At 34.8% G+C, this 25,000-nt stretch overlaps 1 protein-coding gene across 3 annotated transcripts in view; it reads left to right on the top strand.

Moving 5' to 3' along the window:
• The window catches only part of LHX9 (LIM homeobox 9), a 67,831-nt gene that overhangs the window by 40,850 nt on the left and 1,981 nt on the right, over positions 1-25,000 (top strand). For 2 of the 3 annotated variants that reach the window (XM_044080250.1, XM_044080249.1), the window contains 2 exons: positions 22,348-22,550; positions 23,211-25,000. The exon at positions 23,211-25,000 is cut by the window's right edge. In XM_044080250.1, the coding sequence (XP_043936185.1) occupies positions 22,348-22,550; positions 23,211-23,468 (461 nt within the window). In that variant the 3' untranslated portion in view covers positions 23,469-25,000. The remainder of the gene's footprint in view (positions 1-22,347; positions 22,551-23,210) is intronic. The other variant, XM_044080251.1, reaches the window with a different exon arrangement.

Consider the following 25,000-nt stretch of genomic DNA (forward strand, 5'->3'; position numbering starts at 1 on the left):
ATTGTAACAGGTTTATGAAACAATCACCACAAATACTTTGAAAACTGGACCAGCTACCTATTACCAGAGAACATTATAGGGCGAAATAATAGGTTGCATTAATCTTGTCACATCTTCCAAAAGTGGATGAGGTGACCCCTTCCACAGGACAAAATATTCCTTCAGAATCTCAACTTCTCCACTGCTTTGCATTGAATCCCCCATTGCTCTAGCTTAATCCTTTAATTCATACCCATTTGCAAACTACATATTAATTTCTCTCTTCTACTACCAGTGTGGGCAGTCAAAATCTCTGAGGTTTTCATATGTTTTACTAATAACCTTCAGTTCAATAGTCTGAACTCTACTGCTCTCAATAACTAGTGTGTGTGTGTGTGTGTGTGTGTGTGTGTGTGTGTGTACAGTATATATGTGTTTATGTGTGTATACTTTTTTTATGAAACACAAACAACAAGCAAACTTACTGAAACAGCGTTATAATTATCAGAGGCAAGCAAGAAGAAGAGAACGAGAAAGAACCGGAATACACAGTATTTACTAACTCACAAAGTCTATAAATAAAAATGTTAAATGAAATTTAAATGACATTTTCCTTCCTGACAGGACATATTTTAAATAGTATAAGTCTACTTATAAACAGAATGCACTGCACATGTGCCAGTATTCATGTAATGCACAACACATTGTAATTCATATTTTGCATCAGGAGACTCCTAGTATATGCAAGTCCAGATTCGAAAATTATTATGTGGACTATTACTGTACTGCAAAATATATATAATTATGAGTAATCATGTAATTTTTAAAGGTATACATGTGCTCTTTTTTGCTTTGTATAAAATATCAAAGTACATAGTTCTTTGAATATTCTGACATTATACACTTGAATAACAGCTGTCAAGCACTGGAAATTTTTCTGAGCAGACTTTAACTTCCTTTTAGGAGCCTCACTAATGTAGTTTTCATTTATGTAGATGTGTTGTTGGCAACAAGTGAGCATACAACAAATGATATTTTTGTTACTAGATTTTATAGCATAACATATCATATACTATGTAAGCGCCATAAAAAGGTACAGAGAATTCATTAATACATGAAACATTCAGGAACCCCTATATAGCCCTTTAAGAATGAGCAACCATTATATATTTGCTGCAAACATTTTTTTATGATGCAAAAGGAGTCCAAAACTGAGACAGATTCTTGGGAGTCATAAGCTACTAGGAATGTTTTAGAGTTATCTTTGATTCAACCATGGTAAGCTTACCCCTTCCTGTGTACAAAAATGGGAGGATAGGGAAAAAAAGTAGTTTTATTTTTAGACAATGCTTATAGATCATGTATGAAACATGGGGAACTGTTGTGACCTTAAGATGTAACATAAATCAATAGTTTTTTAGTTGCAGAAAATGAGAATAACCTACTCATTTGTGTTTTTTTTAATTTTTGACATAACCTTTGCTATTCATTTCTATTACTAATATTGTTGATGGTGTAAAGTAGCCATGTAGTTCACCAAATACAAATTCAAAGGCTTCAGGCACACTGATCCAATGTAATAAAGATGTAGAAGTAACTTGTAAAGTCAGAGAAAGAAATTTAATAAAGCGCTTTTCGTCGCCTTACTTAAGGCAACTTCATCAGATTTATAAAAAACATCCAACAAACCCATATAAATAGCTTTTCACTAATAAGCAAGTTCATCATGTGATCAAGATTAAACGAATCACTTTCTATTACAAAATTAAAAGAACCATCTCCAAATGTTAAAATGTTAACCACCATAACATTATATATTATATTTACTAATAGAAGTAGTCGCTAAAACATATCTGCTATCCACAAAAAGATAAAAATAATATGGGTATAGCATATAATAAAACTGTATATATCTACAACAATTATAATTGATAAACAACTAAAAAAGACCAACCAACCTAAAAAAAGCTTATACAAAGTCCACAATAAATAAATGTTCATTACGTTTGCCATAATATGTACACCATTAATGTGAATAATATTTACAGGGCTACAATTTATGCCATGTAGTTCAGTTTATATCTAAATGTATATTCTCATCCACTTCTTTTAACTTCTTAAAGGCACCCTTACCCACTTAGTGTTTCTGGGATGATTATAAAATCAAACAAACAAGTAGATAAGAAACGTGAATACCAGTGTTTCAATCTACCATTAGAAATTTTGTTAAATATAATGCTAACCACTAGCACGATACACTTCAGTAAGTCAAGCTTAGACTTTCATTAGTACTTTTAATGAAAAAAATGGAACTGTACAGTCCTGGACTCCAGGGATCGGGTTACATTTTTTTTTTAATTATAGAGCATCTCAGAAATAAGCACTATTCCTTTAACAAAAACAGAATGATTGTCAATACCCTAAAGTATGTATTTTTGAAGTTTTATGGTGTAATGTTTCGTATTGTGCTGAACTAGACTGTGTTGTATGCTTGTCTTCTGAATGCTGTGCTATGAGGCATTATTACATTATATTGTGTTATACTATATTGTGCTATATTATGATATACAGTAAACTGCTACTATACTATAAAATACTACACCATATTGTATCTTTTGTTTATGATAAAGGATGGGGTGTGTGTGTGTGTGTGTGTGTGTGTGTGTGTGTGTGTGTGTGTGTGTGTGTGTGTGTGTGTGTGTGTGTATGTGTGTGTGTGTGTGTGTGTGTGTGTGTGTGTGTGTGTGTGTGTGTGTGTGTGTGTGTGTGTATGTATGTGTGTGTGTGTGTGTGTGTGTGTGTGTGTGTGTGTGTGTGTGTGTGTGTGTGTGTGTGTGTGTGTGTGTGTGTGTGTGTGTGTGTGTGTGTGTGTGTGTGTGTGTGTGTGTGTGTGTGTGTGTGTGTGTGTGTGTGTGTGTATGTATGTGTGTGTGTGTGTGTATGTGTGTGTGTGTGTGTGTGTGTGTGTGTGTGTGTGTGTGTGTGTGTGTGTGTGTGTGTGTGTGTGTGTGTGTGTGTGTGTGTGTGTATACACACGTGCAGGCATGTATGCGTATTACAAGATTTATACATAGCGGTACAAACCCAAAGGGCAAATCCTTAGAAGAACAAGCATCGTGCAGGAAAACTGCATTACTTGTTCTTATTACTCTTATTTATTCTCATAATTTTATTCTTTATTTTAAACACTTCCAAGGTGGTGTTTTATCATTACTGACCTTAAGTAAACTGAGTCAGCATTATAACGGCATTTAACTTATTGCTGAGAACTATTTGTAATTTCGGTCTGTAATAAAAAATATTTCTAACACCCATACATTTAGTAAAACCTGAAACATGCTTAGCCAAACAACCACCCTACTATTACTAATAATGTTTGTGTTTCCTAATAAAAAAGTACAAGTCAGTCAGTGTGCTAAAGTTCATTGTGTTATTCAACATTATATGATACTTTTGTATGTTATGTTATATTTGATTCAATTGCTGGAGCAGGTAATAGCCCTCTGATAAGTGCAAGTTATTTACTTTCATGAGAACTTAACAATGAACTCTCTATCAACTACTTTTCATGGTACTACTTGCAAAAATATATTTAACCTCCAAGAGTTCAGATTTGGGTTGGCATGTGTATTGCAACAGACATGCTCTTTTTTAGTAATTTGGCATAAATCATTTCATTAAGACATGATTGTAGTTCTTTATATTTGTAAATAAATTTATGGCCCATTTTTAAATAATACTTACATTTGTCAACAAACTAGTCAGCAGTGCACTGTGTGTATATAAAAAATCAAACATCAGCTCTTTTTCACATTATTGCTTGCTTGAATGTAACTATATAAAACTATAGCCAATAATCTATACAACTCAGAATATATCGTTTCAAATCATCTTTCGTTCGTGTATAGAAAACAAATATTTTTAAATATAAATAGAAAAATACCAGCAAGCTTCACTGCAAGTAATATTTTAGTAATACTGTTTAATCCTTAATAATATATAGTTCAGAAAAGTAGAATGTTACATTGTATATTAAATGATATAAGAAGAATCTGTAACCTAGTGATAGTACCGAGCCCTAATAACCACAACATCTTTTGGCATGACTAAATTCCACAAGAACTATACGAATGCTCTATGAAGCTGAACAAATTGCAAAGTATTGTGTGTTTCATTTTCTCTTGGGCTGCATAGTTAATTATATAAACCTATTATTCCTTCTGAATCCAAGGAAAATTGGTTTGTGAAGTACTCTATGCCCATTGTTAGTCCCTTGGGTTCAACAAAGAAGTACAGCCAATGGTTAGACAAACTTTATCTACAGGATTCCTTTGTATGTTGACATACAATTGAGTTATAGTGCTTAGTTCTAGCCTTTAACCCTGTGTGTTTGGTGTACTTTTGAGTACTACATTTTATCTTTACAACAGTTTTTATACAGTTATCACTTCCCAAAGCATCAGCAGCAGTTTGTGGAATGCATTATTTTTATTATAACTTCTTAACTGTGAAAAAACTTTGCATAACAAAATGGGTTACAAGGCAACTAATGTATGACTGAAGAACCTTAGTATTAACATATGATGTTTGTAAACAAATAATGGAACAAGCATTCAGACTTGAAGTCAACAATTCTCTCTTATACTTCAAGAAGTGTTGAAGGTCTGACATTTCTTTAGGAGTAGATATTATGCCATGAAATTTTTATTTTTCACATTATTTTATGGTATATCTTCAATGTGTCATTGTAGTACATCTGTAAAACTGAATATTGAAATACAAAATAGCCACACTATCAAACAAGGAATTATTCTCTAGTAATTTTTATTCGACTAATATGTGTTTAAAGTAAAATCAAATCCTGTTATGTGCATTTTAGGGGAAAAGTCAAGTATTTGCTTTTAGTAAAATATTTCTCAGATGATTTTCACTAGTAAGTCTTGGCAATAATATACACACATCAGTATCTGTGCATTTAGTTTATTTGCTTCAGAATAAGTGCTACTCTTTATTTAAAGTTACATAAATAAAAATTTGACACATAAAAAAATCAAACAGTATATTAATAAAGTTAAATCATTCTATTAAAATCATATATTTTCTTTCTTACTTTTTTATTCAGATGCTTTCAAAGAATATTATTAGAATCTTAAGGTAGTCATTAAGGAACTGTACAACATTTGACCTTAATATCTCCATTGTCATTTCTATCTACTGATTTAACTTTCACAACTTTTAACAAAACATTTCCTTATTACCTTTCTAAGCTATGTAGATGAAATGTGCATATATTAGAGTTGTTAGATGACGAAGTCCACACAGTTAGGCATTTGTCTGGTACTTGTATTCCAATGGACACCATTAAAACTACCATCTTATCATTCATATTTAAAACTCAGATACCATCATAGGAAAAGAGGGTGAGGTATTAAGATATCTTTCTTAAACCCAAACTGAAGATAGTTTAGAAGATTCAGTCTTTCATTTTGCTGGAATGTCCTACACTAAAAGAATACTCAATACTGCCAAAGAACTTTGCAAGTGTACAATGGGATGGTAACTACTAAAGTAATGTTTGGAGTCTTCCCTCTTAAAAACTCAGCAATTAAGCTTCCTTTTCTGTACCCAGAAAGGGCAAATTAGTAGTCCTCTGTTAAATAAAGTTGCAGACACTTTAGTTTGTTCTGTAATATAATTTTTGAAGTATTTCCAAAGGGATGCCAGGGGATGCAATCAGCAGCAAGGGCTTTTTTAGGACTGATCGTTGAATGTACCTCATCATCTGTTATATTGGTTAGCACATGGTCTGAAATGGTAAACTGTTAACTAACAGGTATTTCCTTCATGTAGGTTTCTAATATACATGTATATATCTGTAACTGGGATCCCTGTATTAGCAATATCAAAGAGTTGGCTAGACATCGATAGTGTTTCCACCGTGACCTCCTAGAGTCTCTCTCGCTCTTTCTCTCATTCTAAACTTCTTACATTTAACAAGTTTATAATCGCTTCTAAAAAAAAGCTGCTATTCAAGTTAGTACTAAAATAGGTTTATAAAACATCTTATGCAGTTTGTGGAAAATGTCTTTACATTAATGCACTAACTTATCATCATGTTTTTAAGTACAACTCCTGACACTTTTAGAGTCTTCTCCAGAAGTTTTGAGATTTCCTTAAAATGTTGTAAATGACCATAACAGTTTGCTTTGCATAACTCAGAACCAAAATACTCCTAGTTCCATTATTTTTAACTGAGAGGTGTCATCAAACAATCTTACCAATACAACCACTGCACTATCCTTAATGGTGCAAGTATCTGTGTAAAGTTATGACAGCTGTAAAAATAAAACATCAATCATTATATACAAACTCTATAAGACTCACTTTGTATACTAGGTAGCAGTTTTAAATTCTGAAACCCCTCAGTGCTTATCCCAAAGAGCACGAATGAATGACTGTTTCCTTTTTTCTTTCTTTCAGTTGAAAATGTGAGTTACAAAACACATTCTGCATAAGTGATGGACTGATACATACACATGCATAGACAGCTAGGTAACTATATATATATATATATATATATATATATATATATATATATATATATATATATATATATATATATATATATATATATATATATATATGGGTCTGCTTCAGAAGAAACAAAAGACTGAATCCCAAACAACTGAAAATTCAAAACACTGAATAATGGAATTTGCCCCTTCTCTACTGGTGTGCGATCTTGGAGTTGGTATATACAACTAGCAGGGGGTGTGGGGGGTGCAGTCCCCCACATGAGGTGTGCAGGGGGGATGCCCCCCTGCATTAAAAAATGTGTTCAGTATTTTGAATTTTCAGTCGTTTGGGATTCAGTCTTTTGGTTTGCCAGTCTTCTGAAGTAGACCCATATATATATATATATATATATATATATATATATATATATATATATATACACATGGGTCTCATTTCATTTATTGAATTTACTTTTCATCGAACCTGAAATAACTGAGACCAACTTTACAAAAAAACACTATTCCGAAACCTCACTATGTTGAACTACAAAACACCGACATAACAGCTATTTACACAAAACAACACATTTTCTCAAATTTTTGCAGGGCGGCAAGCCCCTGCAAATTATATATACCAACTCCAAGATCACACTATAGTGGCAACAAGGGTATATTTTCCAATCCTTACTGTAGTGCAATCTCCGTTTAAAAGCTGCGAGTGCTGTAAAATTACTTTTCCACAAGATGAATATTTTTAAATCTACCTGCATATCCAACATGCAACAGAACTGGCACGGTAGACGAGAAAGTACACAAACACAGTCTAATTGTATGTCTTGCACTACCAGCATCATGGTAATTGTTTCACTTAACTGATATCCGGCATAGTAAGGTTTCGGAATTGTGTTTTTTAGTATATATATATATATATATATATATATATATATATATATATATATATATATCGAAACTGGAATGGATGAATGCGTCTTTTCCAGTTTCCGTAATGTCAGTCTGCAAATATTTGAATGCTTGTTAACGAATGGTAGTGTACATTCACTAATGTGCATTTGGTGTTCTAATAACAGATTGCACTGCAATGGGGATTGGGAAATTTACCCTTTTCTTCACTGTAGTGCGATCTTGGAGTTGGAATATATAATTTGTAGGGGTGTGGGTGGGTGCAGGGGGCCTTGCCCCCCTGCAAAACTGTGAACACGTGCTGTAGACATACAATTCATATGGTAGCTTCAGCACAAATGCTTGAGGGTCTAACATCACTTCCTGACATTCCGAATTTGGTTGAATGTGGATGTTGTGGTGATGATTTTTGACATTCCATTAAAGTGACATTGCCAAATTCAGAATGTCAATTGAATTAATTAAATATTTTTTTTTGATAGTAAACCATATGTGTGTATATATATATATATATATATATATATATATATATATATATATATATAGGCAGATAAACAAACTATTAGATGGATAAATAGATGGACGGACAAATTATACCATTACATCACATAACAACATGTCCAAATTGCAAAATATATTATACAACAGATTACAGCAAACATCAAAGTCACAAAGCTCATCATGCAAAGAACTTGCACATCATGTAGTAAAAGAGTTCAGCAGTCAACATCAGTATCACGAGCTATGAAGCACTATTGAATACTATAGTAGACATTTGCACTTTGTTATGCACACATGGTAATGGTAGAATGTTATTATGTACATCAGTTATAGCATCTACAGTCCCAGAACACCTAGAAATGCTGTTTTAGGGTCTGCTTCATTGAGCTTTGTTAACATAAGTTCTCAAAGAATGGGCAAGTTGTTTCAGGTTTTAGAGAGTGTATTAGACACTTAGAAGACACCATACCAGCTGTGGTATTTGATCAAAAACTGGTTAGTTAAATGTAGGGTACAATTTGTTTAGTACAATTTTATGAGTAAGTTTAATGAGGGCATTCTTTGGAGTGGTGAAATAAGATGGAGTTCCCTAAACCTCATTGAGTTACAACTGTACAAGAAACTAACTCGTGATGTTCAATTTCCCAATATTGAACTCTCTGACTGTTATTTTCTATAGAAAATCACTGCTACAGCAGACTCAAAGGATATGAAAGTAGTGATACCCTTATTTTGCAGGAATTTCCTTTTTATTCATGTTTGTGCAACTATGTAGTTAATCACTATGCATTTGGGGATATGAGAGGCTTTATGCACCCACCTTGGGGTGCAGCTCCCTGTAAAAAATGAATTGAACCTATAGAATATCCACATAAGTGCTGTTTAATAATGCATTATAATAATATTGGAATGATAGAGATGTTATTTGTATACTATTAAAGGATGTTTCCTATGCATACCTCTCAACTGTACAGATTTTCACAGAATGTCCAGATTTTTGCCTCATATTTTTGGTTCGTTTTTCATAAATTTGTGGTTTTCTGGCAAATTAGTGGCAAATTATTAAAGACTGAAGTTAGAAAATAATGACAGACATTTGAGTTTCAGACTTTATACCATTCAGAAAATTCATACAAATGCAAAACCTGTCATTTTACCAATTGTATAAGTTTGTATGAGCAATATTTAAAAATTGCCCCTATTTTGGGGCCTTTGTCCCACTTTTATTTACGGCTTTGTCCAGATTTCTTGCTCTAAGAGGTTGAAAGGTATATTCCTATGGTATATAGTTGTATGTGGGCAACTAGCAATATCCTAGATACCAGATTTCAGCTGTACACCTCTAAACATAAAAAATATTGTAAGAACAAATGTTCAAGAATGATCTGGTCATTTCTGAGCAAACAATAATCCTAAAATCTGTTTAATTAAACAGGTTCAAACCTGTAAATTTAATATTATCTCAAAGATGTGTGACCTTATAGTAAGTTAGTAAGTCCAGGGTTAGGATGAAGCATCTTGCATGGGCTACTGGGAAGTTTTTTAATGGAAAGCGTTCATAGGATCAAGTTCACTAACAAAACAACCCAATCAAACACGTCACAGCTGTTGCAGATAAAAATGACAGTCTTGTAATTTAGCATCATTAAATGGATCCTAAAAAGGTCATGTGATATACTGAAAATGAAGAGAATTCTCTCTTGCAACTAGCTTCCAGTATCTTAGGTCTCTTAGACGGTTAAGGGTCAAGACACTGTCATAATAAAAGTGGAATTGCACAGACTACAGGTGTATCCATAGATGTGTGGTGTATAACGTATTCAGCGTGTTTCTATTTGTTATTCTGTGTTGTCTATTATGTTGATCACTTTCATTGTAACCATTGCAGGCTGGTCCCAAACTGGACTGGGATGTGTGTGTGTGTGTGTGTGTGTGTGTGTGTGTGTGTGTGTGTGTGTGTGTGTGTGTGTGTGTGTGAGTGTGTCTCTGTGCATATATGTTTGTGCGTGCACTTGTGTTAAGTATGGATAGGACAGATGGCCAACTAACATGGGCTTTATCAAAATATCAAAATGAGAATCAGTGGTTGTTTACTAGAATTCCTTTTCACTTGAAACCTTTGCACTGGGAATTCAAACACTACAAAACAGTGGGTGTTTCCCCCACTATTATGAGATATCAGAGTTAGTGTATTTAGAGATATGGGCTGTGAAAGTGTAGGACACTTGCCTTCCTGTAAAAGGCACTGTGTTTGCATTTTTTTTCTCTTTCTTTCAATGGTTCACAGCACAGTGGTTCACTTTAGGGAGAATATTCCAGTAAAAAAGATGACAATCATGAGATAGATACATAGATAAATAGATAGACAGATAGATATATAGATAGATACATAGATAGATAGTGAGAATGCTTATATGGCCTGTCCCCCACAAACACATTTGCTTGTAAATATTGACACACATGGATCTATTTCAGATGATCATGTTTTCAGAAACCCAAAATTCATATCGGCAAGACAATATTATCGAATTTCTGATAACTCAAACATTAATTAAAAACATTTATCTTTTTTACATTTTTGCAGGGGGGGGGGCAAGCCCCCATGCACCCCCTACACCCCTTGCAAATTATATATACCAACTTCGAGACCACACATCATTGAGGAAAATGGTAAATTTCCAAATCCTCACTGTACCGCAATCTCCCTTCAAAAGCTTCAAGTAACGCAATCTCCCTTCAAAAGCTTCAAGTTTTCAGAAATTCAATCATATCATCTTGCTGATATGAATTTCGAGTTTCTGAAAACCCGATCAACTAACAGAGATCCATATAGATATATAGATACACACACACACACACACACACACACACACACACACACACACACACACACACACACACACACACACATATAGATATACACACTCACAGTAGTGGGAGGGATAAGCGCCTACCATAAGTGTCGATAAAAGAGATAAACTTAATGTGGACAGACCTTTATCAAAGGCATGGGTTTTAATGTTTGGTTTCTTAATACAGGATAATTCTTCAATAACAATGTTTTTAGAAAAAAAAAAAAAACAAAACAAAACACAATTACTAATAAAAAAACTATGAAATGTAAGGTTCTACTTACTTGTGCCACAATTGTATTTAGAACATTATTGTAACCTGAATTCTTTCATCTGTTTGTATTTATATTACATTGTACACACAGTCCAAGTGCAAAATAAAATAAATGCTAAGAATTTCTCAAGTAATATAACGTGTCTTACAAATTTGTTTTGGCATATGAATGCATTTTCAAAGGAAAAAAAAAAAACAAATGCTTGCCTGAAAGGGCACCTAATTTTAAAAGTAAGCTGGTTTGTTGAGGACATCCCTTTGTATTGTGCAATGCACAGGGTTGTGTGTCATCCAACCCCCACTAATAAAATAAGGGTAAGAAGATGTGAACTCTTACACTGAGCACCTTGGCTAAATTGCCATTCAAAATATTATTCTGGAAATTAAGTTTCATTGTCTCTGACAGTGACCTCGACAGTTTTGTGTTAAGTGAAATACCAGATGTTTTGCACTTTTATTGAATGTTCATGCCATTTACTGCTTGAATAATATAAAAATAGAGGGGTTTTACTTGTGTTAGTAGTGTAAGACAGAAATGCCACATACATTCAGTATTAATAAAACTGAAGTCTAGTATTTTATCATACGGCAAGGATGACATCACGCATTGCTATACCAGTTAATCCATGGGAATATTTCTACCAATAAATATTTAATTTGGCATTACTTTGACAATGTATTTAATACTCATTTACTTTTGCTGAAAACTACAGATAAAATGTCTGCTTACTTAATTATCTTGCTTATTTATTCATTTAGTAATCCAGAAAAAAAGGCATTTGTGAAGTTATGTGAACATTGATTTATTTCATGTGATTAATACTTATTGGCATTATGCATATTTAATTTGGAATTAAAGGGGTGTGAAAAAAAGAATTAGTTATTACTACACATACAAGCTCATGCACATACAACACACACATGCGCACGCACACACACACACACACACACACACACACACACACACACACACACACACACACACACACACACACACACACACACACATATGCACTGCTATAACACTGGTAAATAAAAAATAATACATACAAATATAATTCTTTCTTCTCAAAAGACATTTTTCACCCTACGGACATGGTTAATTCGTTTTTTCCTTCTCAAAACGATACTTTCTGTTGCTTTTCCAGTTTTCAGGGGCACATCTCAGACTGCATTCGTCCTTCACCTGCAGTTCCCTGGAGATACCTTCTCAGAACCATTTCTAGACCTAGAGGTCAGGAATCTGATATCCTCTGGAGTTATTGGACAAGACATATCCCAAGAGGCACCTGCTCCGTATTAACTATCATGGATCTCCTCTCTCTTTTGTTTGCCTGCATACTCTAAATAAGTTAGGAACTCTGCAGTTCTCATCCCTAACACATCCTTTTGTTTTGCTTAATAAAAACAACAGAAACAGTAAATACAATGCCACTACATGCAGTGTTTTCCCAAGCTCAGCAGTCACTATGCCAGCCACTGGTTCTAACGCATTAAATGCATGGTCAGCCTGAGACAGCACATCCACATTCAAGTAACTGTGGCTTGCATGACTTCAGAGTTTAAAATTATAAGTCTGGAGGGTCAAAGTCCATCTTGTCAATATTGGGTTGCAATCTTTCTGATGGCAAAGGGTCATGATCAGTAATTAACACAAATTCTCTAATCCAACAAATAATATTTTAGAGTACTGAGGTTCTATTTTATAGTGAGGGAGTCTCTCTGTATAGCTACAATCTGAGACAAGACTATGCCTTTGCATACATGTAAGGCATGTGTGTGCATTAAGAATTGTTGGATGATTCCAGAGCTATTAGTATTGGCTCTGAACACAGCACATCTTTTAAGTTGTCACGTTCTGCTTCATCTATCTAGTTAACCCTCAAGGGAGCCTTACCTTTGCTCAGGTCATACAGAGGAAATTAATGGTAGCAAAACTGGGAACACATTTAAGATGATATCTATAAAGAACTAAAAAAGCCTTAAACTTTTCCTTAATGGGTTAGTGCTGGCCAGTTTTGGCTGTCTTCAGTTTTCCTGGCATATGGTTTAATTATCACTAAGCTTATCACAGAGCACAAATGGAAGTCTTATGCCATGCCTGATATGCAGTTAAGCTGGGTTAGCAGTTACCCCAGACTGATCTGGAAAATCTAAGACAACTTGAACTTAATGGAGATAGCTTTCTCAGTATTCAGAAATATTACTATATCATCCAGTCAGGCTGCTGTTTATCTGCTTCGAGGTGTAAGAATTTTCTCCTTCAGCCTCCAGAAGGTTGTAGGTATTCAGTGGAGACAAAAATATATGACTCTATAATAGAAGAGCCTGTGTGATGTGGAAAATACCACTTTTTCCTTAACTTCTGGGGTGAACCATTTTTACTATATGCTCTCTGTTGTCTATCATCTGAGTTCTCTACAAATGACCTACAAGTCTATAAATGTTCTGTCTTTCTATTAAAATGGGTGTTTTTCTCCTCCCATGTTTCTTTTGCTATAGTTAGCAAACCTTGGGAATGTCCGCCATAAAGCAATTCAAGTGGCATGAAGCCAGCTGGAGCCTGGGGTACTTCCCATTCACCAAAGAGAAGATATGGACGGTACTGGTCCTTTTTCTCCCAACCAGTCCAACAGCATTTTGTAACAGATTTTAAAAGTTTATTAAAGCATTCAGCTAGTCCAGATAGTTGGGGTGGTATACAGGGGTCATTAGCTATTTCATTCAAAAAAAATTATCAGGTTTGTGCATTATGCTGGACATGAATGGGGTACCTTGTTCAGTAGGCATTTCTCAGGAAATTCATACTCTAGACAAAGGCAGCACTTGATCTTTTTCTATGTATGGATTTTACATTATCTTTTTGTAGGGATACTGCCTCAGGAAATGTTGTTGCATAGTCAGTGTTTACCAGAATAGACTGATGCTCTTTATTAAGTGGGTTGATAATGTCCATTGCTATTCTCTCATTTACATGAGAGCAAAGAGCATCAAAGGGCACTTAAATCCTGGACTGAGTGCTGTTCTTAGACATTCTGGGCAAGCCACATAATTTTTTTCTATGGCCTTCATAACACAAGGACAGTAAAATTTAGCTAAAATTCTAGCTTTTGCCTTAGCCATTCCTAAATGACTAATAAAAATATGACAATGTGTTAACTTCATCACAAGGTCTTGCAACTAAAAACTGGCTCAGTATACATTCTTAAGCTTAGATTGCAAAGCCCCTGCCCCCCACATTACTAATACTTGTTAACCCTAGCATTGTTCCTAACTCCATACCAACACCTGACCTTAGGAAAACACTATGCTGTCATATTATGTCTGGATTTAGTAGTAGGGTTTAAGGAGTTCAAAAGAAAAGAGTTTTCATTTTGTAATCTGCTATATTTCAGTATACTAAGTGTATACAATGTTTTGTCAAATGGGTTTGAACTCTTGCAGTTTGAACATTTAGTACTTCAATAATTTGACACAGACCCATACATATATAGTTGCAATTAACTTTCTTGATACACGCACACACACACACACACACACACACACACACACACACACACACACACACACACACACACACACACACACACACACACACACACACACACACACACACACACACACATATTATATATATATATATATATATATATATATATATATATATATATATGGGTCTACTTCATATGTTCGACAGACCATTTGATCGAAACTCATTTGGTCGACAGTTCATTTGGTTGACAACCAGTATTCAAGGCACTTAACAGGGATTTGCCCCCTCCCCAATGTTGTGTGACCCTAGAGTTGTTATATATAGTTAGAGGGGTGTGGAGGCACAGCCCCCCACCTATTTTCATTTAAAATGTGTAGTTTTTCTTGTATTTTTCATGATTTTAAACAGAAATCGGTGGGGGGCTTCACCCCCCACACCCCCCCAATGTGGGGGGCTGTGCCCCCACACCCCTCAACTATATATATGAACTCCAGGGTCACACAACATTGGGGAGGGGTGCAAATCTCTGTTAAGTACCTTGAATACTGGTTGTCGACCAAATGAGCTGTCGACCAAATGAATGTCGATCAAATGGTCTGTCGAACATATGAAGTAGACCCATATATATATATATATATATATATATATATATATATATATATATATATATATATATATACACACACACATGTTTGTGTGTGTGTGTGTGTGTGTGTGTGTGTGTGTGTGTGTGTGTGTGTGTGTGTGATTGCAGTTAACTTTGTCAAATGTACTTTATCAACAAACTTGACTGATGTGTTTCTTGACTAAGGGCAGTTGTGTTTGACTGCTTGAAATGTCAATGTTAGGATCATTGTGTGGAGATAAGTTTTTTTTCTAATTCTGAAGCTTTTGAATATATTGAAAGTTTCAGCATTAGGGGTAGGCATATGTTTGTGTTTCTATCAATAGTGGAAGGTTAGAGTAAGGGCTAGGTAAGGATTGTGTGTCTACATTTATAACCAAATGTATGTGGAGGACAGGAAATATTCATTTCTTGCCTTACACTTAAGGATTCTACTTGCAAGCTGTGTGTGTGTGTGTGTGTGTGTGTGTGTGTGTGTGTGTGTGTGTGTGTGTGTGTGTGTGTGTGTGTGTGTGTGTGTGTGTGTGTGTATGTGTGTGTGTGTGTGTGTATTACGTACTGTTAACGCTAGGGAACAGATTTTTTTACAACAGTTCATATATAATGTCTAGAGTAGCAGTAGGGTTAGTGTTAGCACATATGAGTAAGGCTGGACAGACAGTTATAAATAGGTAGTGTGACAATGATTGAGTGTGCTTGGTTTTGTCAAAATAGGAATTTTCAACTTGTTTGAGTGATTCCTATTTCATTACTGTGTCATCAGTGTGTTTCTGCCAAGTCAATAAAAAAGGAGTTAAGGGAGTTTTTCCTTTCCCCTCCATTGTGTGATCGGAGAGTTGGTGTGTTTACATGTATGTATGTATGTATGTATGTATGTATGTATGTATGTATGCATGTGTATGTGAATATAGTCTTGTTTTCAGTGTAGCAATCCATTGATGTAATTAATTTATGGAAAAACTAATAGTTCTTCAATATTAGTATAAACGTATGTATTTATGTGCATCCTGTAACACATTTATCAATATCTTATGTGTATCATAAACTCCCTTCTCAAAATCTCTATCTTAGCCCCAGTTAAGCTAATACAAAACATAAACACTATCCCCAAAAGACTGCCTACACCTAAATCAACTAACTAGATAAGAAATGAGAAATTAGATTAAGAAAATATTTAATGATGAAAAATAGAAAATGTAGAAGTCCAGCTGATAGGAAAATGACATTACCAACAAAATGGACCAATTCTGCATGACTAAACTAAATATGATTAAAGTACATATAGATATATGTCATCGGGTATGTGAAAGTCCATCAGGTTTAATAATCTGACTTTTCTGACTGTGAACTTGCGGTTTTGAACCGAGGCCTAAAATTTATTCCCACTGTGGTACCTCATGTTTATGACATCAAATGTGATGTGTTTAAATTTAGTAGAAAACTACATCTAAAGCATTTTTTTTAGAAAAGCAGATATAGATGATAATTTGATAAATTGTAATGACAGTGTGAATATGTCATGTGAAAGCTTTTCATTTAATGCTTATTGTAGGTTAGATACTAGTAATGTTTACACGAAAAGTGTTTTTTTTTACTTCCATTTTTAAATGAAGAAGTAGTTCATTTTTCCAATATGTTGAATTATGCTATTGAAGATGTGTTTAATAATTTTGTTAAAAATAGACAGCATGTTGATTATAACTTGTCCATTACAGAATGGAAGGCTTTTCAAGCTTTAGGTAAAATGAAGATGTAATCTTTAAACCCTCAGACAAAGGGAATAAGCTTGTCATTATGCATTATACTCAGTATATGGCTATGTGTATTGAACATTTAGAGGACGATAAAATTTATGAGAGAACTGACATTTTGGCATATAATGAAGCAATTGCTGAGTATGCTGAGTTATTGCACAAGGGTAATAGACTTGGTTATTTCTCTGAAACTGATATTAAGAAGAAGTTTAATATAGATGGATGTAAAATGGCATATTTTGATTGCCTCCCCAAGATTCATAAAAATTTAAGTAGTCCACCAGGGAGGCCTATAGTCTCGGGTTGTGAATATTTCACCCATAAACTATGCCTTTTTTACATAGTTATTTAGCACCTGTAGTATATACTTTGCCATCATATATTCGAGATATATTTGATTTTTTGGAAAAGATTAATGATATTAAGTGGAACAGTAACGTATTATTTTACATTAGATGTTAAAAGCCTCTATACAAACCATAATTTTGGCATGGAGGCTTTGAGATTTTTTTAGGTATATCACCAGTGACAGAATATATAGTAGAATTGGTATATTTCTGTCTTACACATAACTTTTTTGAGTTTAATAATAATCTTTTTAGACAGAGACAAGGCACAGCAATGGGGGCTGCTATTGCCCCATGTATGCTAATCTAAGCATGGGCCTTAGGAATAAGTTTTTTTGTCAGCATGTTATTAGGTACTACCGGTATATTGACAATTTAATTTTTATAGCTGAGGGGGGACAGGACTTAGTAACAGAATTTGTTAGTTCTCTATATAATTATAGACATGATCTACAATTTGATGGCCATAATATAGGAATACATATTCCTTTTCTGGATGCAGTCATTGGTATTAGGAATGGTCAGTGCACAGAAAATTTGATGAAAGTACACAGTTTGTTCATGGCCATAGTTGTCATCCTACACATACTATGGAAGCATTTCCTTATGGTGAGATGCTTAGAATATCTAGGTTGTGCAATAATATCTATGATTTTTAACAAGAACTGGGTAGAACTGTAGACATGTTTGTTAAAAGAGGCTACAGCAAAAGCCTAATTGAGAAGAGTTGGAAGAAATTATGCAATAATTTTGACAAAAGAAATTGTCATGCTAGTAGACAGTCCTTGGACCATTACAAAATGACTGACAGAGAACATAAGGAATTTATTTATTTTGTTACAACATTTGGATGCTTTAGTTCAAAGGTTGTAGAACAAATAAAATATTATTGGAAGTACTTGTGTTCTTTGAAAAATGTCTCTACGTGGCTTGATGGCAGGTTGGGAATCTCCTATAGAAGGGGTAGGAACATATACAATTTTATTGTGAGAGGAAGATTTTGTACCCTGGCTATGAGATCAGAGGTTAAATATCAGGGGAACCACTTGCTGTAATAAATGCAAAGCTTGTAAATTTGTAGTAGAAAATTTTCCAAGAATTAATATTCCCTTTGAAACTTGGAATAACTTCACTTGTGATACTGAGGGTGTTGTCTACATCTTCAGATGTCCTTGCAGTTTATTTTATATTGGGGAGACGAAGAGGGCATTCAAAGTGAGACTACTAGAACATGTAAGGGATATTTATAATAAAAAAGAAGAAAGTTCTAAAGCAGTACATTTTCAGCAATTTCATGATAGTATTAGTGAAGGGTTACAAGGAACTATTTTAGAGAAAATAAATGTGTCACTTTTTGATGAATGTCTTCTTAGAAAACAGCTTTTAACTAAGGAATCAGTGTATATTTTGAAATTTAATACTCTGTACCCACATGGGTTAAATGATAAATTAAATTGGAGAATGCTCATTTAATTGTTTAATTGTTAATTGGTTATAGTATTTTAGGAAAGTTTTGTATGATGCTCTTTACTCCTTGAAGATTTTTTTTTTGGGCCGAGACGTTAGAGACAGAGATTTTACAATAAACCTGTGTTGGATTCACTGGCTGGTTGTATTTTATATTTTTCATTTGTGGTGGTCGTTTTTTATTAATCTGACACATCAGCCCCTATGGTTTATTTCTAGGACTATAGAAATGCTTGTAAGTAGTTACTGCATTCCTTGTGATGCAGCAACATTTTTTCACTGCTGAATTATGGTTAATTAAAGTGCTTAGCACATACTTGAAAACAAATTTGGTAGAAGGTCAACAACTATGAAGAAATTAAGCAAATAGTTTACAATAAATTCTGTCAAACAGATTAGCAACATTCTCATTTCAGTTTTCCAAAACTGAAGCTAACACAATAGTAATCAACAATGAGACAGAACTATAAAGGCATGGATTAACTTTATACCGGAAGAATGCAAAGTTCCTATAATCACGGCTGCACAGGTAAAAAACACACTCTCCAAAGCCAAGAACACAGCATCCATGGGACCTGACAATATCCCAGGCTGCGTTCTACATGGACTACAGAATGAACTGGCACCCTACCCAAGTACCATGTTCAATCATAGCCTCACCTCAGGCTTTGTACCCACTGAATGGTGCACCGCAACAGTTATCCCACTCCACAAAGGGGGAGCCACGACGGACCCTGCGAGCTACCACCCCATTAGCCTGACAAGCCTGGTCTGCAAGGCCATGGAACGTATCATCATGGAACTCATAAACAAAGACACTGGTAATCTCCAAACTCTGGACCCTACTCAGTCTGGATTTGTAAAAGGCAGATCATGTCTCTTAAACCTGACTTGACTTCTTTGAAGCAGTCACCAAAGCCATAGATGATGGTAAAATGGTTCACACAGCTTATCTAGATCTCGCCAAGGCTTTTGACACCATCCCCCACTCTGGAATTATAGATAAGCTCACTAAACTAGGTATAAATCCCTATGTCATAAGATGGGTTGCCAACTGGCTCACAGACAGAACCCACACTGTGAAAGTAGCGGATTCCAAGTCCGACATCAGACCAGTGACAAGTGGAGTACCACAGGGTTCAGTCCTGGGTCCTCTCCTGTTTGGTATCTACTTCTCTGAAGTGCAGGCCAACACAGAAGGTCTTTATTAACAAAGTTTGCAGATGACTGCAAACTAGGAGCCATAATCGAAACTCCTAACGATGTGGACAAACTACAAAAGGGCCTCACTGAGACAGATTCCTGGTGTCAAAGCCATGGCCTGAAGCTCAATGCCAAAAAGTGTATTGTCATCCCCTTTGGTAAAAACTCTGTACCCATGAACTACCACATAGCTGGTAGTCTACTTAATGCCGAAAATGTGATGAGACCTTGGGACACAGGTGGACAGTAGTCTCTCCTTTGATAATCACATCACCACAGTGATCAGGAAATCCTTCTACGTGGCTCATCTCATCACAAAAGGATTCTCATCCAGAAAAAAAGAGGTCATTGTTCCCTCTACTTATCACTCATTAGACCCATTATACAGTACAACGCCCTTTTGGTATGTACCTCACAAGACATCTACAACAACTGGAAAGACCACAGAAATACCTCACAAAGAGGATTACTGGCCTCAAACAGATGCCCTATGCAGACCGTCTCAAAAAACTACAGCTTTACTCCATCGCATATCGCCTACTCAGGGGCGATCTCTGCCTAACATACAAAGCTATGTCAAACCCAGAGCTGTTGGACATGCTCCACTTAAAGAAATCCCAATCCCTCCAAGCTACATGCTCTAGGGACCTTAACCTTGTCACCACAATAAACAGAACATGCTGGAGGGATAGATTTCTGCCCCAGAGACTTCCCATACTCTGGAACAGACTACCTATCTATGTCAAACAGAGCTCCTCATTAGCACTCTTCAAGAAAAATCTTGATGATTGGATGGGAAATGGGAAATTCACCCCGGGGATCACTTCTGTGGCTCTGCTCAACAGGGGCATAGGAAAATAATTTTCTTGGGTGGCGAAAGCCAGGGTACATTTTTTGGCTAGGCTTGTATGGGCCCTAGGGCCAATAGCCTAGTACCTACCTATGAACCTATGAACCTATGAACAGGTCGAATAAAAAGCACACTCCAAAGTGGCAACTGCAGAGCAGAAAACAGAAGCTGTACAGAGTGAAACCAACAAATGCACTGTTTCTAGTAGATGCTTTATGTGGGCTGATTAACTTTTACATCTGTCAACTTCAAGGATTTCTTAACAGTATTTCCTATATCTTTTGAGCAATACATAGCTATCATAGTTGTACATACTTATAGTAGCTACCCTACATGTGCCTGACAACCAGTTGATTGGATTCTGACTACTTTTTTTGCAATTAAATAAATTTACTTTTTTAACCTAGGTCCTCTCATTGAGAAGTCAGCACAGCAGGATTGCTGTTTGTGCAAGACTGTTCTGTATAAGAAATGTTTCCTTTTCCCACAGTTGTCTGATAATGGAGTTAGTACATATATGTTAGGGTGTATGTGGCTTACTCCTCACATAGTAGTGCAGGGATGCTTGTTTCCCTGTAAAAGTACTTATTTCATTCCATGCAGGAAGGTGTTAGAACCACTATGTTCTCAATCACTTGCTATTGAAAAGGTTTTTTTGAAGTGATCTTGTTTAATCATTCATCGGGAAAGTTATTTACAATTGTGGTAGAATGCTTCAGACTATGGAAAGACAATATGACAAGACACTTTCCCATTCTAGTAGCCACATGTATGTTAACCATTTGGTGATGCTACTCATGTGTTTTACATCAAATGTAATATAAGGCAAAGACAGTATGTATATTAATTAGATTATTCTTTGTATCAACATTCTTTTTTTTTCAAAAATGTGTTTTTATTTTTAACAAGAACAATGAATGATGAGATAATTACATAATTACATTTATAACTAAATTAAACTATATACAGAGTCCATAACAAAATCATACATCTACATACAGTCAGGAAATCATCTAATATTTCTCTAATAGTAAATGCAATTTTTCCCAAGCAATTCATTTATGTGTTCAATTTTTTGTATTCAGCTTTATGGCAGAAATTTCTTTATCACATAATAATTTGGCTAAATAAATAAATTCATTATTAAATGAGAGAGAAGATTCAGTTTTCCAATTTTTTGTTACAGCTTTCCTTGCAACTGCTAGGATTGACCATAGTATATGGACTTGGGCTTTAGATACAGCTTCTGGAATCAGTACATTAAATAGAATAAGAGATTCAGAAATTATACAATTATCATTCCATAAGGCTTTACAGAAATATCTAAATTCACTCCAAAATGAGACTAGTATTTTACAGGCAACAATCGTGCAATTTGTATCAACATTCTTAAATTGTGCTGCATATAGTGGAAGCAGCTTGAATGAAAACATTGATTGGAAATAAATCCAAGGTTCTCACCACATGCTATTTCATTTCAAAGCACAAAGATAATCTGAAGAGTCATATGCTATAAGCACAGTTTCAAGTTTTTTCCACAGCACTATGTTTTATTACTATTATTAGGTTGTAATGAGAATGACACTGATCACATGGACAGAGACCAGCAGCCATATCCTCCTTCTCAAAAGACAAAACGTATGCGCACATCCTTCAAACACCATCAGCTTCGTACCATGAAGTCCTACTTTGCAATCAACCATAACCCAGATGCAAAAGATCTGAAGCAACTTGCTCAGAAAACGGGCCTTACAAAGAGAGTCCTTCAGGTAAGAAACAATAATTGTACTACTTGTATTGTTGTTGTTTTCGGTGTGCCCCCTTTTTTATTGTAGTAGCTAAAGTATACAAAATGTTCTGTCCCACATATGTCTGTGTCTGAATATAAATAAATATGTCTTTATGAATCATGTTAAGTACTTATATCTAACTAGGCTGCAGTCTTACTCTTTTTAATGACTCTTAATAATTAAGTCAAATCCCAGAGTTTTAATTAGTTGTTTGATTTCTGCTGAAGCATTAGAAAACTTTCCATTAAATGTTTGTTGACTTTGCAGAAATTACCATAGCTTAACTCCAATATTGTTAAACTTCTGTGGCATTGAATTACTAAGTTATTTGCATTATGTCAAAAGTCCATAATTTCCTGTTTGTTGCATAAACTCAGAATGAACTGTTTGAATGAATGCCTTTATTAAGAAAACATCAGTTACATATTGTTGCAGGACATCTGCCTAAGCTTTGTCCATAGGACTGTAGTGGTTCTTGGCTTACCCCAATCAGCACCCCTCGTTCTTTTTGTGATGTACAGTAGTTCATTATAAAATGCCTTTATTATAGTGAAATTTGTAGAAATAACATGTAGTGTGACTTAGATGAAGATTTGCAAATAAAAAACTGGTAAAGAATCAATTGGGATTGGTTTGCAGGTTTGGTTCCAAAACGCAAGAGCCAAATTCAGAAGGAATCTTTTGCGGCAAGAGAATGGGGGTGTTGATAAAGCTGATGGCACGTCATTACCACCACCTCCCCCAGCAGACAACGACGCTCTAACTCCACCTGGCACTGCGACCACTTTAACAGACTTGACCAATCCCACTATCACTGTAGTGACATCAGTGACCTCTAGCCTGGACAGCCACGAATCCGGGAGCCCCTCACAAACTACCTTAACGAACCTTTTCTAACAATTTTTTACAAGACATTTTTCCAAGCAGAAAACTTGGAGGAAGAGCTTGGTGTGTAGCGTCTGCAACCACTTGGCAACTGAGTTTGCAGAACTATGTTATATATATTGATATTGTGTTTACCTATCTTAGGCTCCTTAAACAAAAAATAATCCACCGGAATATTTGAAGGGGAGGTTAAAATAAATAACTGCATATCTTAAATAGCTTTAATAAGTGCCTCTTAAAATTATATATTTCTTATTTCCAATATCTTGTAATATGACCTAATACTTGAAAAGTAACATAGTGGATCCATCACTTCAGTGCTTTTAAATGAATACCTTTGCACCAGATTTTGTATGTAACTTTTGTAAATGTGTCTTTTTATGTTACAGTACATTTTTCAGTCTATCCTGATATTTATCAGTCATTACTCTACCCCACATACTGGATTTTGATATGAAAGAGTGCTCCTAAAAGCAGAATTTCTATTTATTTTCCTGGTATCTAGCTACAAATTATTGTAAGTGAAACATAGTACAAATTGTTAGCCTTCATTTAATTTATTGCTGTTTTGTGTGCAAGATAATGGAAATTAGCAAAATATAATTTTATAAGCTTTTCAGCAAACATATTTTAGTAAGTTACAGTTATTGTGTTCATTTGTTTACTCCTTCAAGCATTTCATGCGGTACTTAATTTAAGAGGGTCTAACACATGCAGAACATATAAACAAATAAATATATATTACATTCAAATCCAAATGTTTACTTTTTTAGTTATTGTTTTAATGAGACATGACTCAAAAACAGTATGTGTTAGACAGGGACTATAACTGTCTACTTGTTTTGTACTAGATGAAAAACAACAAACTCAAAAGCCCTGTGGATGCTGATAAGAGCATGTTAGATGGTTTATAGTTGAAAAAAATGTTTTCATTCTTTTTAATGCATTGGAATGGTCTGGGCAGTGGTGAGTGTGTGCTTCTACAGAGCTAAGCTATAAACAGAGGCCAGATAATCCAGCTGTTGTCTTTTTCACAGGAAACTTTATAAACAACTTACACAGCACTGTTCACTTGGATTGTGGAAAATAATTTAGCACTTTTACTCCACATAGAACCAAATATGCCTCATTAAGTTTTTTTTTCCTTTTTGGCTCTTATATACTACCATTCTTGAAGCAGTTTAGGTGTTTGACATATCAGTGCCCAGTAGAAAACTGAGAGTTCACTGCCCATATTAAAGTGCATTATTGTAACTATTGCTCAGGGGTTATAGAAATCTAACACAAAAAATGTCTTATTACACGGTAAAGAAGAAAAGGAAAAACACCACTCTTTAATAAGGTAAAACTAAGAAATAGAAGTTCAGCATTAGTAGTCATGGCCAAACCACATGTACAATGCCTTTATTTATGAAAAATCATAGATTGTTAGGGTGGGGACATTCACCACTGAACAGACCAACTTTAATTTATTACGGTAACATCTTATGAGAAAATGTTGCAGAAGAAAGGAAGTTCGCAAAGAAACTTTCAGCATTTGTTCT

Source organism: Protopterus annectens, chromosome 8.part0 (genome assembly GCF_019279795.1).
Source record: "Protopterus annectens isolate FY-2018-M chromosome 8.part0, PAN1.0, whole genome shotgun sequence".
In the NCBI taxonomy this organism is placed as follows: Eukaryota; Metazoa; Chordata; order Ceratodontiformes; family Protopteridae; genus Protopterus; species Protopterus annectens.